At 46.5% G+C, this 17,842-nt stretch overlaps 1 protein-coding gene across 1 annotated transcript; it reads right to left on the reverse strand.

Annotated features, from left to right (window-relative positions):
• Positions 1 to 1,970: 1,970 nt before the first annotated feature.
• Positions 1,971 to 17,653, reverse strand: MCM2 (minichromosome maintenance complex component 2). The gene is made up of 16 exons (XM_088479856.1): positions 17,547 to 17,653; positions 14,871 to 15,061; positions 14,601 to 14,770; positions 13,979 to 14,242; positions 13,599 to 13,818; positions 13,239 to 13,446; positions 11,920 to 12,054; positions 11,528 to 11,719; positions 11,327 to 11,420; positions 10,148 to 10,398; positions 9,814 to 9,940; positions 9,600 to 9,712; positions 6,256 to 6,492; positions 5,479 to 5,661; positions 4,753 to 4,908; positions 1,971 to 2,585 (listed from the first exon to the last, which is right to left on the reverse strand). The coding sequence occupies exons 1-16, from the start codon at positions 17,550 to 17,552 to the stop codon at positions 2,475 to 2,477; spliced, it is 2,658 nt and encodes an 885-aa protein (XP_088335982.1). The 5' UTR covers positions 17,553 to 17,653; the 3' UTR covers positions 1,971 to 2,474.
• Between the last annotated feature and the right edge of the window lie 189 nt (positions 17,654 to 17,842).

The raw sequence follows: 17,842 nt of genomic DNA on the forward strand, positions 1-17,842 counted from the left end.
GCACCCCTAAAGGAGGGTTAGGGTAGTGAATACTTACCTGGGGACGATCAGGATTTTCACCCATGTCGGGCAGCTGCTGTCGGGATTCTAAACGCCAGACAGGCGTCCGGCGGTAAATCATACCGATTCCCACAAAAGTTATATCTTGTTTTTTCAGAAATTTCCATTAGTCTTTTACTCATTTTAACAAGCCCCCCCCCCCCCCCCCCAAAAAAAAAGCTTTATCCCAAATGGCCACAAAAGGGTTTATTGAAACATCAAGAAAAGGAACTAAAAGCAAAATGTGTTTTTCCTTTATCTTATAAACACCACACAAAAAAAAAAAAACAAAAAAAAAAAACAACACTCCGATTCTTGTTTCACCAATAAATTCATCCTTCTAAAATAGTAAAAAGCAGGTTTATGGGGGATAAATTTACTAAAGTTCGATTGTGGTGTATTTGTATTCGCTTTTAGTTATATTTTGCAAAACAGGGATTTATTAAAAGGCAAAAAAAAGAAAGACTATAAAACAAAATCCCGACCAAAATCAACCAACCAAACATTGGACCTTTCCCATAGTAAATAAGGGGATCCGGTAGTTGGCTAAGAGTCTGATTGGAAAATCAAATAAAAAAATGTGACTTTAAATCCGTCTTTCAAACCACCCAAATACACCTGTCTATGGCAGGCGAGTTTGGGAGAAGCATGCACAGATTACCAAGATCTGTGCAGGCTTCTTATGGTTAAATTAGGCAAAAACACACACACACACACACACACACACACAATGAGGTTCCCCCCAAATCCATAACCAGCACTGGACTTTTTAGCCTCTTCTGGTCATGGAAAATTGGGGAAGAAAACCACATGGGGTTCCCCTATTTTCCATTAACCAGCACCACGTTGAACCAGCCAGTGGTAATGCCACAGCAGCAGGACACAGCATCGAGTCTTCCTGCCAAAGCATTAACCAGCACCAAACTAATCAGCTCAGAAAGTGGGGACCTCTCAAAACAAAAATGGGGTCATCCCCCCTCCCAAGCATTAACCAGCCCCTGGGCACTGCCCTACACACCAGGCAGGTGGGTGCAGGGTGCAGAAGTTATAGGTTAAACATAGTAATATTCTTCTTGTTCACAGTGGAACAACAGGTACCAGCAAGCCTGCCATGCAGCACTTTTAGAACTATTTTTCTGTAGCGTGGGGGGGGGTTAATGCCCGATGATCAGTGGGGTCCCCAGACATTCGCTTTTATGTGGACACGCTGTTTGACGCAGGTAACACAGGTGTCCTAAGGCGAGCTCAGGGAGGACAGAAACCTCCCGTGGAGCAGATCTTCAGTATGAATACAGACCGTAAAAGCGGGGCCTCACAATCCTTCTGACTTTTTGGGTTTTAAGCATCATTCTAGGTGGAGTTAACCATTTTCATTCTTTTCCCTTGAAAGTGACACAGACGTCACCTCCCGATCCATCTAGATGTTTTCTGGGGGCCCAGGGTCTTACTACATCCGGAGAATGAGCCCCACACATTCTCCACAGCGAAGGGGCTAAAGTGCACAAGCTTGTGTCACTGCACTATATACACACTAGGGTCCCCCACAACATAAATAGTAAGAGTCCTTAGCATCTCAAAGATGGTATTTTGTAGCTGTAGCTCCTGTTAATATTCTAGCGACAAAACACTGACCTGTAACTAAATAACCCCCCCCCCCCCTCTCAAAATAATGTTTTTTACCCCACCAATTACAGCTTCTAATTAACAAGGCATTGCATATACACAGAACTGGCACAACCAGCTTTTCACTCATTGGTCTAAAGCAACCGGACAATTATTTTCTATCAGGAAAGTTTCCCTGTACAGAAAAAAACAGAAGGTAAAGTTTAGATTCTATGAGACTCAATGACAGGACCCACATCCCAGCCCCTCATGCAGAGACTGTGAAGCCAGTCTACAGCTTATGCTATTCATTGAAATAACGCAACATGTTGGCAAGGAAACTGCTTGTATTTCACTAGAAAATTACATAAATCACTTGTCTCAAATATACAGAAAGGCACAGCAGCGGAAGTACTTTCCAGGATTACCCACTTAGACGCAGACCAGGCAGTCATCCATGGAAGCAAAGGCCACTATGTGGAGAAGCCTCTAATCTGGTTGTGAGTGGGTGTAAGTTTAGACTGATCACAATACAAGTAACAGTGGCTGCTCTTACAACAGTGAAAATAAACTTGAATGCAAAGTACTGTACGTCTATAGATTGCGTCATCGGTGTGGCCGAGCTGCCTTGTAAACGCGGCGTTTAGGCTCCAATATCCGGCATTTCGATAGGTGCAGAACTGTCCGTTTTGGGCCGGCTCCGGGTGCACAGGTTTTACCTGCAGTCCATTAGCTGCAAAACCAGCAAATTTGTGAAGAGACCTCTCAGTCCACAATGAGGGAACAGCAAGATATGAAAAATGTCCATCTCTCTTCCCGTGTCAGGCGCAGGCTCAGAACTGCTGGGTAATGAGCTTTTTCTTCACGTCATGCACAAACCTGTTCATCTTAAACAACTCGCTGTCGTAAAAGGCTGAGAGGTTGTGGATGTTAATCTGACGAGCCTAAAAACAGGGGAACAGGAGAGGTTCAAGTACCAGGGACAGCAATACTTTCACTAAACATCACATTAACCCAAACCGCAGGAGGAAAAGTGCTCCAACTCGTTCCAGGCAGGGTCCCACCACATAAAGCATTGAGATACGTGTCCATCACCCCAACAGCACTGTCTTAAAATGCAGACTTTATTCATGGCATAATGCAATAAACATACTTATATTGGTAAATTTGTCAGGCACCAATAAGATGAGAGATCTCAAAGCACAGGAGAGATTTATTTTCCTCATCACAGGGTGAACCTCAGGCCAGGTACACATCAGAACGACGGACATCCCAGCCGACCGGACGCCGCACAATCCGGTGTACCCACAGCCTGATGTACCATTCACCTGCCTGCCGTAGTCAGCGTGCCTATATACCGGCAGCCGGCTTCCCGACTGTCTTATCCCGGCAAGGGTGAAATGCTGGGCGTCTTCATCCCGACGCCCGGCATCACGATCGCAGTGATGCCAGGCGCCGCGAGCGGACAGCCGCGGGGGTGGGGGGGGGGGGGGTGGAGAGTGAAGGGGAGGCTTAGGTTTAGGGCTCCCGGGGGGGGACTTAGGGTTAGGCACCCCCCCGGGAGGGTTAGGCACCCCCCGGGGGACTTAGGTTTAGGCAGCGTGGTTAGGGTTAGGCACTTAGAGGGGGGGGATTAGGGTTAGGCACCCCTAAGGAGGGTTAGGGTTAGGTTAGTGCAGTGTTGGCTAACCTTGACACTCCAGCTGTTGTGGAACTATATATCCCAGCATGCCCTGCCACAGTTTTAGCATGCCCTAATAGCAAAACTGTAGCAGTGCATGCTGGGTTATGTAGTTCCATAACAGCTGGAGTGTCAAGGTTAGCCAACACTGGGTTAGTGGTTACTGACCTATCCACGATCGGGATTTCCAGCGCTGTCGGGCTGCCGCTGACGGGAATCGAACCGCCGGCCATGCGGCCGGCAGTATTTCATACCCATTCCCTGAGCGATATGGGCGATATATCGTTCCGACCTGCGATGGATTCATATATCATCTAATATATCGCCTGATGTATACCCACGGCAAGGGGAAGATTCATTTAAGAGCGGAGGCTGCTGGAACAGGCTGGTTGCTTCCGCACATTGACGATTGGAAGGCAGATTCTGCTCACACCCTATGGAGGTCAGCATAACCTAACTGGCAGAACAATACGAAAATGCCAGCAGCTCGCATGTGACTCAATGTGCCCCTAAAGCAGACAAGTGTCTTACAAGGGCCACTACCAGGATCATACTAATAAGCTCCCCCCCCCCATATGCAGATGTGCAAAATGAAGCAGGAGCATCACAAGAGCAACATGTGCAGATGTCACACAGCAGATAACACTCTAATAAGGGCGGAATAAGCAGAGTAAGGAAGAAACCAGCATGGACAGCTAATCTGACGAATATCATCTTACATTAGATTCACGTTTATGACGTTTGCACAAGACACCTTGCAGGCTGCTGTACTGGGACAAGGTTCTGCATACGGGCATCTCCTGTCAGCAGCCAAACACTCTAGTTCTTCTATAAGGTGGTAGGAGACACCCGGAGCCATTGCCGCGGGGACCAGCATCCTACCTCAGCAAGATGCAGACCAGTTTCTGTGGCCTCTGCCAGATGAATTCCGCCATGTCAGCCGGTTCCTGTATTGAGCTCATTAAGCAGCCAATGCTGGTAGCACATTAACCACTCACACACAGGAAGGCAACCAACCCGCTGCCTGCTCCGGGGAGGTCCGGCCAGCCAGATACAATGCTGAAGACCGCTGGATGTTGAAGGGAGTAACCCACTAAAGTATGAGCCCAATGGCAACTTATTTACACAGAGCACAAGAGTAAAAAAATAAATATGGAACGTGCGACAGAAGCAGGAAACATTTAGTGTTTGATCTACATTAGTGTCGCCATAGACTGGCTCCCAGGACATATTACAGTGCCCCCCTCCTTAGAGTTTCCTATCAGAAAGCCACGAGAGGGCCACACTTAACGTCTAAAATGAGCCCTTCAACTCTGGGAGAAAGAGAAACTAAAAGATCATATACTTTCATGAAGCCTTCAGGTCTTCATCTGGTCCAGGCTTTGCCCTTAAGTGACCCGTAAAAACGGCAGAAACCTCAGAGCGCTCACCTTGTCCACAAGATCTTTCTCAGACACTTCTATCGTGTCCTGCTGCGCCCCGTAGCGGTTTCTCTGGTACGTCACCTGTTCAGCCACGAGCTGTTTAAGTATGAACAGGAGCAGTTCATTGTTGTCTCTCCTGAACGCCAAGTACCGGGCAAAAGTCTATATTTACAAACACAGAAAAATTCACATTAACATTTTGCAGGCACTTATGCGAAAAAACAAAACAAAAAAAGATAAAAAAATAAAAGAGAAAATAAAAAAAATGAAAGTCTCCATTGGAGCTTGTAGAGATCTAGGTACATAGCACAAACCCACTAAAGACCCCGGGGGGGGGGAATACTCAGGCCTCACTAAAGCGATAATGTAACAAGCCCATAGCAACCAGCTTCTAGGTATCACTTAACTATTAAATGACAGTAACCGACTGGTTCAATGGACTACTCCACATTCTCTCCAAGGTTTGACACATCTCTCTCTAACAGTAGACATTGAGGATTTCCCTTCAGCTCCAATAGCTGGATTAGCCATAAGCTAAACTAATTTGAGGCTCATCTTATCCACATTAATCCTATTGTGATCCAGCGGCGAGGAGCGCTACAAAACAAGTGCACTGTCAGCCGGCACCTGGACTATGGCGTACCACCGGTGCTACACAGTTTTTAAAGGGCATTTAAATCAGCTCCAGACGTTCTCCTCCCCCCCACGAAATTAGTATAAACAGGTACTCGCCTTCCGCATACTCCTCATGACGCTGAACTTCTGTGTGTCAATGAAACTCTCCAGCATCACCCTTATAGCCATATTCACATCATCCTCCACCACGTAGTCTCGCAGGTGCATGCGAGCGTGCGCCTCCGCCATACGGATCATGGATTCGATGTGTCGCACTGTGATGGGAATACTGCCGGTCGCCTGCAGGGGGACAGGAAGTGACCATTGGGTTACTGACGGGATGAAATGGTAGGCTATCGCTCTTTCGACAAACAATTAGGTCAATAGTGATTATGCCGACGAGAGAGAATTCTAACCGTGGTGGCATTATGCTTCACGCTATCTTGTTTAAAGTTATAACCGCAACGCAAAAATGCATTTACTAGAATGACAACCGTGTCGGCATATTCACTGTCCACATGGATTGTCGACGCCAGAAATGCAATAGTCAAGCAAAGTTGGAAAGTTAGCAGATAATTCTTCTTGCCTTAAAACGAACCTATACATGACTGCGTGGTAGTGAGAAATGTGCACGTAAAACAAAAGTTTAACAGTCACTGTAACGGACAAAAATAATGCTAAAGTGGAGATGAAAGGTTTTCCCCCACTATACAGCTCTAAGGAATATTAGAAGAGCATCAAACCCGTACTTGGAACTACTACAATCAAAACTGAACACAGCACCACCTGCTGGAGAAAAGTTATAGCAGAATCACCATAACTCAGCTGAGTTTACTTTACTGGTGTAACTGTGCACGACCGACCGCTATATCATAATGAAGATTAAACGCTCACCATGGACTCCTTCCTGAGATCACTGTACATTTTAGCCACTTTGTCCTGGTCCATCTGGTTCAGCTTGGGATGAACCTTCTCCTTAGCGTATATGATGTATTTCTTCAGCACCTCCTGAGGCAACGGGTCTACCCCGAACGTATTGGGCAAAATCAGTTCTTCCCCATCGACCACATCCTTGTTGCTTGGGTGGTGCTTGATATGACTGCCGACCACAAAGCGCGCCAACATTTCATCCTAAACCAAAAAAGGACAATCAGCCGACTGCAGAAATCGCAAAAGTCAAATCACACAAACCCCGACTGCAGTTTAAAAGGTTAATGACAGAAATATTAGTCATTGAAAAAAAACATTATCGAAATGCAGGGATTATATGTTTTTCATGACAAATCGGCCATTGGGGGGCACCAGTGGAAGAGATTGTTGCATCTGGGGACAAAACAGCAGAGAGCTTGTGAACACTAGAGAAGGATTTTAAGGGGAGTATTCAATAAGGTGCAAGAATAGCAAACAGCCTGCACCTGCAGGGGTTTTCCTGCAGGTGCTAGATTCAATTAGGTGCGGGGGTTTTCCTGCAGGTGCTAGATTCAATTAGGTGCAGGGTTTTTCCTGCAGGTGCTAGATTCAATTAGGTGCAGGGTTTTTCCTGCAGGTGCTAGATTCAATTAGGTGCAGGGGTTTTCCTGCAGGTGCTAGATTCAATTAGGTGCAGGGTTTTTCCTGCAGGTGCTAGATTCAATTAGGTGCGGGGGTTTTCCTGCAGGTGCTAGATTCAATTAGGTGCGGGGTTTTTCCTGCAGGTGCTAGATTCAATTAGGTGCAGGGTTTTTCCTGCAGGTGCTAGATTCAATTAGGTGCAGGGTTTTTCCTGCAGGTGCTAGATTCAATTAGGTGCAGGGTTTTTCCTGCAGGTGCTAGATTCAATTAGGTGCAGGGTTTTTCCTGCAGGTGCTAGATTCAATTAGGTGCAGGGTTTTTCCTGCAGGTGCTAGATTCAATTAGGTGCAGGGGTTTTCCTGCAGGTGCTAGATTCAATTAGGTGCAGGGGTTTTCCTGCAGGTGCTAGATTCAATTAGGTGCAGGGTTTTTCCTGCAGGTGCTAGATTCAATTAGGTGCAGGGTTTTTCCTGCAGGTGCTAGATTCAATTAGGTGCAGGGTTTTTCCTGCAGGTGCTAGATTCAATTAGGTGCAGGGTTTTTCCTGCAGGTGCTAGATTCAATTAGGTGCAGGGTTTTTCCTGCAGGTGCTAGATTCAATTAGGTGCAGGGTTTTTCCTGCAGGTGCTAGATTCAATTAGGTGCAGGGTTTTTCCTGCAGGTGCTAGATTCAATTAGGTGCGGGGGTTTTCCTGCAGGTGCTAGATTCAATTAGGTGCAGGGTTTTCCTGCAGGTGCTAGATTCAATTAGGTGCAGGGTTTTTCCTGCAGGTGCTAGATTCAATTAGGTGCGGGGGTTTTCCTGCAGGTGCTAGATTCAATTAGGTGCAGGGTTTTTCCTGCAGGTGCTAGATTCAATTAGGTGCAGGGTTTTTCCTGCAGGTGCTAGATTCAATTAGGTGCAGGGTTTTTCCTGCAGGTGCTAGATTCAATTAGGTGCAGGGTTTTTCCTGCAGGTGCTAGATTCAATTAGGTGCAGGGGTTTTCCTGCAGGTGCTAGATTCAATTAGGTGCAGGGGTTTTCCTGCAGGTGCTAGATTCAATTAGGTGCAGGGGTTTTCCTGCAGGTGCTAGATTCAATTAGGTGCAGGGGTTTTCCTGCAGGTGCTAGATTCAATTAGGTGCAGGGGTTTTCCTGCAGGTGCTAGATTCAATTAGGTGCGGGGGTTTTTCCTGCAGGTGCTAGATTCAATTAGGTGCAGGGGTTTTCCTGCAGGTGCTAGATTCAATTAGGTGCGGGGGTTTTCCTGCAGGTGCTAGATTCAATTAGGTGCAGGGTTTTCCTGCAGGTGCTAGATTCAATTAGGTGCAGGGGTTTTCCTGCAGGTGCTAGATTCAATTAGGTGCAGGGTTTTTCCTGCAGGTGCTAGATTCAATTAGGTGCAGGGTTTTTCCTGCAGGTGCTAGATTCAATTAGGTGCAGGGTTTTTCCTGCAGGTGCTAGATTCAATTAGGTGCGGGGGTTTTCCTGCAGGTGCTAGATTCAATTAGGTGCAGGGGTTTTCCTGCAGGTGCTAGATTCAATTAGGTGCAGGGGTTTTCCTGCAGGTGCTAGATTCAATTAGGTGCAGGGTTTTTCCTGCAGGTGCTAGATTCAATTAGGTGCGGGGGTTTTCCTGCAGGTGCTAGATTCAATTAGGTGCAGGGTTTTTCCTGCAGGTGCTAGATTCAATTAGGTGCAGGGGTTTTCCTGCAGGTGCTAGATTCAATTAGGTGCAGGGTTTTTCCTGCAGGTGCTAGATTCAATTAGGTGCGGGGGTTTTCCTGCAGGTGCTAGATTCAATTAGGTGCAGGGTTTTCCTGCAGGTGCTAGATTCAATTAGGTGCAGGGTTTTTCCTGCAGGTGCTAGATTCAATTAGGTGCGGGGGTTTTCCTGCAGGTGCTAGATTCAATTAGGTGCGGGGTTTTTCCTGCAGGTGCTAGATTCAATTAGGTGCGGTGTTTTTCCTGCAGGTGCTAGATTCAATTAGGTGCGGGGTTTTTCCTGCAGGTGCTAGATTCAACTAGGTGCGAGGGTTTTTGCACGACCAGTTTTTCCTAAAATGCATATTTTTCTAAAAAAAAAAAAAAAAAAGTCAGGAATTGCCTTGGGACCCCTGCAGCACCCCCCTAATGACTAATTAAGCAAATGGAGCTTTCCAATTAGCTTAGTCAGTAATTACTCACCTTTTGACGTACCGACCTCCTCCACGGCGTCAGGACCAGAGTCTTCTGCAGCAGCGTGTGCAGGGCCAGTGCTAGGTGTCTCAGCACCCAGCGCCGTCCCGTGCCCTCTCTGAACATAAATAACGGCAGCAGGTGCCCGGGGATTTTCTATAGCCAGACCACGGCGCCCCTGTGCGGGGAGATGACCGAGAGCCGTGGAGACCACAGGACCATTGTTTTTATTTTTTTCCTTGTCCTGCAGGGTTTTCTAAGCAGAAAACCTCAGGAGAATTTTTTTTTTTTTAATTGGATACCACTGGTATCAGGAGCACGCATACCCGGGGTAATCCAAAATTTGTGGATGAGGATCATTCGCTAAGCATTGCGTACAACGGAAATGTGATGGCAGACATATAACTTATTAGTCTGCTGTGATTACCAATGTTTTTTTTGATTATATGAAAATGAACACTTGTGAAAAAGCTGCAAATAAAAGAACGCTCTAAACCATATTGAGCAAAACCCAAAACAGTGCAGGTACCTGGACAGGATCCACAGTGTCTCTCACCACACACAGGATGTCAAATCGAGACACTATGGGCTCAGTCAGATCCACGTTCTCGGAGAAGGTCAGAGATGGATCGTAACGGCCACCTGCGAAAGCAAAAAAATAAATGGCCTGGTATAAACGCACTGTCGGTAAGAATTATAGATCTAGTTATAAAAGAGAGATATAGCAGGAGGAAGGGGCTTACCAATGGGATTGGAGGCAGCAATTATAGTACAGCGGGCCTGTAGAGAGGTGACGATCCCGGCCTTGGAGATAGAAATGCTCTGCTGCTCCATGGCCTCGTGGATACTCGTTCGGTCCTGATCATTCATCTACAAAGACAGCAACACTCGTAAATAACAAACAGCAGCAGCCGGCGGACAAAACTCGCAAGTTCCCGATCAAAACTAACGATTGTCCATCGCTCCCTTAAAACAGTATCTCGTTCTGTCACTCCTATCTCCACTGCTGCATCTTCAACGTCTGCTTTGTATCCCGAAACGTATTCGCTCACCCAGATAAACCCTAGGGACACCAACCTTGTCAAACTCATCGATCAAACACACGCCTCTGTCCGCCAGGACAAGAGCCCCGGCCTCCAGCGTCCATTCCTTGGTCACGGGGTGGCGCTGGACGTAGGCGGTCAGACCCACGGCTGAGGCTCCCTGGCCGGTTGTGAAGACCGCTCTACTGGAAACTTTCTCGATGTACTTCAGGAATTGGGATTTTGCTGTCCCTGGGTCCCCACACAGCAATACGTTTATGTCCCCACGGACTTTGTGCTTACCGCCTGACGCAGACGAAAAAAAAAACACTTATGAAAAAAAGGTAACAAGAGACATAAGGAAGTTTTGGAACGAGTTACATCATTATGGATCTGGGGTGCTGGGCATACCTTTTCGGTGTACTGCGTCATGGGCTATATTTGGCCATCTAGCTGACCAACCCGAAATTCCCAAATTTGATAAAAAACTTATAGTAATTCTATCCGCAGTGGGTCGGAAGGCCATATTACAGCAATGGCTCCATGACTCACCACCAACTGTTTGTATGGCCACTTCTAGACTACTCTTTTTGTTTAATATGGATTGGCTGGAAGCATCTTTAGATAAGGAAACTTTGACCCCTGCGCTTTTCCAGTGCTGGGGTAAATATATTCAAACACTAGCCTCTTCAACTAAACTAGCAATACAACGGTGCTTTCAATTCACTTCGTGGTACTCCTATCAATTATTAGATAACCAAACTCCTATCACCACCTAAATTGTCCGTCTTCCTATATCACGGCCAAACATCTGTATTTTCCCCTATCTCTCTCTCTATTTGTAATTTTCTCTTTTATCCCATGGATGGATCGACGACCTGGGGTGTAGATGAGCACAAGTTAAGGTTGCAGTTGAAGTTGTTATATTTCTATTTCAACATTATCTAATAGAGATGATTATAAGTGTCTAAATCTCTATATTATAGTAACGATTAGTTAAATATATCAAATTCTGGAAAATATTGGTATGTTTATATACACTGATTGTGAAAGGCCTCCAGTTGATTTACTTTATATTGACAAAGCTGTATTTGTTAAGAGGTCTGCAATGTCTTGCCTTTTTTTTTGTGTATTTTCATTTTAATATACCTTAATAAAAATATGTTGGGAAAAAAAAAAGGCAACAAAAAAGTGCGGAGCAATTTTATTTATTCTGAGTCTTTTCCTTACACACCTGGATTCTTTGGCTCTCCTCCGAACATAGCAAGAGCCAGGCCTCTCTTGATATCCTCATGCCCGTAGATGGATGGAGCAATACTGGCGAAGATCTTCAAGAGAAAGCAGATGAGCTTCGTTATTGGCGGGCTCGCCAGGTAACGCAAGCTGGCAGCTTTAAAACCACCACAACAGGACCACACAAGCCCATTGACCTCACCTTCTCTCCGATACGTTCGTCCTTGGAAAGCGCCACAATGGCTTTAACATCCTCGTCTGTCAGTTCTCCCACAGCTACCTTGTCATCTTTCTTAGTGATGTGATTGGCCAGAATAACCGTGGCAAACACGGGGAAACCGCTGGCTGTGTTGAGGGATCCGTCGTAATTGTTGTGATAGATGCCAGTCAGCTCCTGTCAAACGGAAGGTGGTTACACTTCTCCCAAAGCAACAAGACGGGAAACACCAACCTCATGGTACCACTAACTTCCCCGTACAGATGTAAAAATATTACCCATTGCCATCTCTGGACTAAGACATTTCAGTACCAAAGACTATTTTGCTTTTCATCAAATATGCCTGGACATCAACATCGGGATAACAGCTCACTTACTATTTCATCCCCTGGTTTACAGCTGTCCACCAAGTCTGCAAGTAGGACGGCGTCTTTGGAGCGAGGCAGCCGGCCGGCTGCCACCTTGCCTGGGCTCTCCTGAATGGTGATGCGCTGGTAGTTCTGGTACACAGTCTGGAGAAAAAAAGCATAATAAAATCAAATCTATTTATAAAGGCAGCTATAATACCAAACATACAGCCATTGTCTTTTATTAGGACATCCCAGCATTGTGTCAAAATAAATAATACATCAGACTTGAAGTTCAATTTCTTTATATCATTTTTAGAAGTTCCAATTTAAGTCAAAGGGCTCTATTTACTACAATCCGCATTGGGAATGCAGATTGTAGTGTGATATTACCGACTGAATTCGCATTGCGAATTCAGGCAATATCACAGGGATTTACTAAAAAGCCCTTGCAGGGACAAAGCTTGCGATAAAGCTCTGTCCCTGCGAATCCCCTCCGCAGCCTTATAACGGTATTTTCGCAAAAAATACTGTGCCAAGTGCCCGCGCATACGCTGCCCGGCCCTCCCTTAATTGCACTTACCTGCATGATCCCGTCAGCTGACATCCCATACTGCACTGGGACCAAGTCACCTGATGACTGGGCTACAGTGCAGTATGGGAGACCAGCTGACCGGAGGGAGGACATCACCCGGAGCCCCGAACTCCGGTCACTGGACTCAGGTAAGTTAATTTTTTTTTTTTTACTATTTATTTTTTTGCAGTGTAGCAGCGTGTGGTCTGTTTAGACCACACAGCTGATCACTGGGGCCGGCTCCGGACCCTGCACATTAGAGCGGAGCAGGAGTCCGGTAACCGGGGGAGACCCTGGATAACGCCACCTCCAGGTGGCGTTATTATCACAGGGCCCTCCCAGGTATTTTTTATTTATTTTTAGTAACTTGCACACAGATCACATTTCCCATTACAATTATCGGAAATGCGATCCGATTACTAAAAATAAGTGATACTTAGGGCTTGAAGTAGAATTTTACGAAATCTACTCCAATTGCCCTGTAGTAACTTTAGGTGAAACTAAAATAATGTGAAAACACAAAACAGCCTTTATCACTTTATTTTAGTAAAAATAATAATAAATAAGAGTCTATAGGGAAATATTTATCAAACCTTGAAGACAAAAAGTTGAAATAAACTACTGTCCATCTTCTGTCTTATTACAGGCTGTTTAAAAACAAAATGACAGAAGCCGATTGGTTCAGTAGTTTCTCTCCACTTTATCTCTCTCCAAGTTTTAAAAGATCTCCCCCAAAGAGATGCATGACCCTAAAAGCCTAAAACATATGACCAACCTCCTCCATGTTGATTTCAAACGGTCCAAGGGACTGACACTCGGGACAGGAGCCCGGCTTCACCTCCTGGTTCTGAGACTGGAAGAAAGGCCCCAGGATAAAGTTGCACTTGTTGCAGTTGTACTTGACCATGCTCAGCTGCGGCAAGACTCCCGTGCAGCAGGTCACCACGCCGCTGGTCCGGATCAGCTGATTCAGATGCAGCTGCCTGATGTGAGCAGAGAGAAGGTCAAATCAGACAGCGGCAAGTCTATTACAAGCATGCGCGTACAGATTATACATGTTACTTGACGCTAAAGCCATACGAAAATTCTACCGCCACCCTTCAGTTACGATAGCAAAGTGCCGCTAGTTACATACCTGAGCGATCTCAGCTCTTCTACCAGCGGCAGGTGAGAGATACGGACATGAATCTCATGGGCGATGCGGTCATATTTGGGATACATGACCAAGACCACCTCCTTCGCCGCCTCATCGAAAATCTTCAGCATTTCAGCAGGGGCCTCTGGGAGGAAGTAAGCCAGGACGTGCTCACGGGCCGCCAGGTCTTCATAGTTCACCGCCAGGCTCTCTTTGTTGTCTGAACCGAAAACAAAAATCATCAGGTCCCCCCTAGAATGTATATTTTCCTACACAAAAATCGGAGAACTTAAAGGCCACTATGGACTAGACTTCCTGTCCATGAAACGTCAGCCAGCGCAATCGCCGGAGAAGCGAGACGAGACAGGGGACGCAGTTACCTTTGCACATGTCGCTGATCTTCTCTTTGAAGACGTTGTGCCCATGTTCGTCGACATGGGTCCTCAGGAAGTTTTTGAACCGATGGTAAATCTCCAAGCGAGTGGCCGCCATGGAGACCCACTCTCTCACGGTGTGCCCCTTCATGTCCTCCAAATTCTCAATACTCTCAATCATTTCTTCGTCCTCATCCGGGGCACCCTCGGCGGCGCGTTCAGCCAGCCTGCGTTTCCGCGCAGGGCGATCGTCCTCCTCATCATCGCTATCTGTATACGGCATAAACAGCTTAGTTCGGTACAGTGTGGCACCTGCCATTTAAAACAAATCTCCAGACACCCCCCCATAAAAAACTATGGATAATTCCGAGAAGACTTTTTGAAGTTCAAGTGCACCAACAGAATGGACGAGTATCTCTCTCCAGGCCCCAGTTCCTAACAGCAGGGCAACAGAACACAGGCGTTCCGATACTTACGAGTGATGTCCTGATGTTAAGAAACATATTAATCTCGTTTAATGGTTATGCTGAAGGCAACAGATCTAGTTTATAAGATGATGCGTGGGGTAACAGGATGCTTAAACCATTCTCTGTCAAAAGTACCAGGACAAACACTTAACTGAACGTACCGTAAAGCAGCTCTCTGCGCATACGACCCGAATCGTGGTCCATCTCCCGATCTCGCTTTCTCATTGCCTGCTCAGCGGCTTCCCGCTGACTGGCTGTCAGGTCCTCCACATCTTCATCGTCCAAGCCCTCCGCCTCGTACACATCCAGCTCGGAGATGGGTCGATAATCCCTGGAAACCCCAAAACAAGATATTAATAAATAATCCACAACCCAATCGCAGATTGCACAACTGGCAAAGGTTCGGCGCAGTAATGAGAAAGAGCCGTCACCTTTCCATGCCGTCGCCAATAAGCTCCTCCCCATCTTCCTCCTCCTCCACTGGAAGCACATCGTCCCCTATAAGGCCTTCGGACTCGTCCTCAAAAGGGGGAAGATCCCGGCCAGGACTGGAAGTGAACGCGTCCCCACGCCTGGATCCGGTCCTGGGGCTTGTCGCAATGCTGAATGACTCAGAAGAATCCTGAAAGGCAAGAATAATACAAATCAGTCTGCTATAATGCTGGAGAGGAACATTATACTGATAATACAGTGGCTTGCTCTGAAAGCAACACACGATTTGCAAGCAAGGATACACCCCTGGCAGATGCCATATTCTCCGACACCAACAAAAACCACAGCAATATATAAACTAGAGCAATATAAAGATGATCTCTGACCGTGAGGAGAAATCTGCGGATCAACTGGCTCAGCTCCCTTTAGGGCTTCTGCACATTTATATAATGACATCAAATGCTGCAATTAGGCAAATAAGAGGGCGAGATTTCTGGGCATGGAACAAACAGACCAAGGAGTCTATTTAGTAAGAATTGGGAAACCGTGAACAAAGGTATCAGCAGCATTTGCCAATTTTCAGACCCAAACTTTGTCTGTGTTTATAAAGTAACATGCACCAGAGTAGTCCCTGCGTAAATCAGCTTCGGTCCCAAGAAAGGTTATCTCCTCTGTGCATCGCGCGAGACAGTATAGCCATAAATACATACAAACCTCTAGCCCAGTAGGTCCCAAACTGGGTTCCGCAGGGCACTTGCAGGGGTGTCACAAGTTGGTGGTCCAGTACCAAATCAAATTACTTGTGTTCAATGTTGTGGTCTAAACCATTGCTGGTGGCTGACAATCAAACTATGTGGACAAAAAGCTGCACAACCCTGTCCACCACCACAAAACTGACCCTAAGAACCGTATTCAACTTGAGCGGACCTGCGATACTTTTCGCCTACTTCACCTGTTTTGCAGACGGAAAAATATTGCGCACGTGCCCGTGTATCCCCGTATTCAATTGGAAAGTAAGCGAAAACGGGACCAGGCGAAACTTGTACAGGCGGAAAGTACTGTCAGATTTGGGGAAATCAGCCTGACACCCCCCAAAAGATGCTCTGACATGGGGGTTCCCTATGATACCCCCCGATTTAGCTTGCTGAAGGTATTTGGTGTTTTTAAATGAGTTCAATAGCTGCTAAATAGCGTTTTTGTACAAGTGGTGAAGAATAGTATTCAGGCGTATTTTTTTGCAGATAACTTATCCCAGCAGATTTGGGGTACTTGAAAACGGGGGTCAGCATATTTTAAAGGTGCTAAAGTTAAGATGACAAAAAAAAAAAAAAAAAAAACACGTGAAAAATCCACCTGCTGCAAGCCCCTGCAATGTAAAAAACACCTGGGGCGTACTTGGGGACCCCCCCAGAGTCAAGTTCGCTAGTTTTTATCTTTGTCCCCCAACATTTTTTTTTTTTCAAGACCACATACAAAGTAATTTTTTTGTGGTGTCCTTAAGTGTTTTTTTTTTAATTGACACAGTCTACCTTTGGGGGACTGTCTGAAGGCTGCACGGGGGTTCCCGCAACGTTGCACCCCCAAACCCCAATTCTGCACTTTTTTCTGCCTGCTATTCATAGGCGAAACTTTTCCGCCTGTAACATTGCATTGGCTTTCCGCCTTTGCAGGCATGTGAGAAGCAAAAAGAATGGGAAAATTCAATTTTTTTTCCACTTTTAGGGGCTGCAGTTTCCGTATAATTGTATGTATTGTTGCCATGTACTAATAGCACAATGCAGGAGATTTCACAGAAATCTCCGGAAAAGTGCTAAATTAGCACTGCAGATCGAAGTCCCCATTACTAACAATGGGGACTATGATCTGACCCCTATGTACTAAACTCCAAAAAAAGCGATTTTCGGAGTTTAGCCCGGTAGTTTACACCATCTTCCGTCAGCCTATGTGGGCTCCAGGCGCATGAAAGATCTTTCGATCTCTACCCAGCAGCTCCCCGGCCAGTTCCGGGAGCTGGCGCTGTACGCATGCAAAGCGTCAGTGTCCCCCGGGGAAGTCTTTTACTTCTGTGAAAGGCTTCTCCTAAATGCTGGAGATATAACTCGCGGGGACAGCGGTTACCGCAACCGCTGTCCCTGTGAGTTTCCCGTAGTACACAGCCTGGATATTTATTAAAAATGAAAACATTCCGGGCGAGTTAGGTACATAATAATCGCAGCTGGGCTGCAAATATTAGTACATAGACCCAATAGGAAAAATTACAGCTTTCTCCAGCTACATTGCAGGAAAAAATGCCTTTTATTTAACTTTTATACACAGATCCCCCCCCCCACAACATAGCTATGAAGAGGTTCAGTTACCTCATGCAGCACCACAAATACCACGTTGCCCCAGATCCCATAGTACAGGGCACAGTAAAATGCACTTTTATAAAGCTTTACTAATGCTGTGGAACTACACATCCCAGCATGGGCAGGGTATACTGGGTTCTGTACTTCAACAGCGGCCTGGGGGGGGGGGGGGGCACACATTGCCTACCCCTGTTAAGAACATCAGCACAGGTGGAAGCATTTAAAGAGCTCTGTACATCAGAGACACACTGCCTCTGTGCAGAAGCAGCATGCTGAGACCTGTAGTCCCACAGCAGCTGGGGACGCTCTAATAACGAGCCCACTCACCGCCATGCTGAGGCTGGAGGTGCAGAGAAGAGGCGCTCGGTCTGTCTTGTCCTGTTTCGCTGCAGATGCTGCTGCCGGTTTGGCGCGAAAACTCGACGTGACTCTTCCAAGCCCGCGAAAATCTCCTCGTTTGCATAAACCACGCCCTCTATGTCATTAATATGTATAAGGACAGAGGCGGGGTATGGTAATTTCAGGCGCCCCATAGGTTGTTGCGGGAAGAGGGGGGGTGACGCTCCACGCTTCGCTACAACCGCGGCCTGTGTGGTTGGGGGCGGGGCTGTGTATAGGGTGGG

This window comes from Taudactylus pleione, unplaced genomic scaffold (genome assembly GCF_031769625.1).
Source record: "Taudactylus pleione unplaced genomic scaffold, aTauple2 ptg000247l, whole genome shotgun sequence".
Lineage (NCBI taxonomy): Eukaryota > Metazoa > Chordata > Amphibia > Anura > Myobatrachidae > Taudactylus > Taudactylus pleione.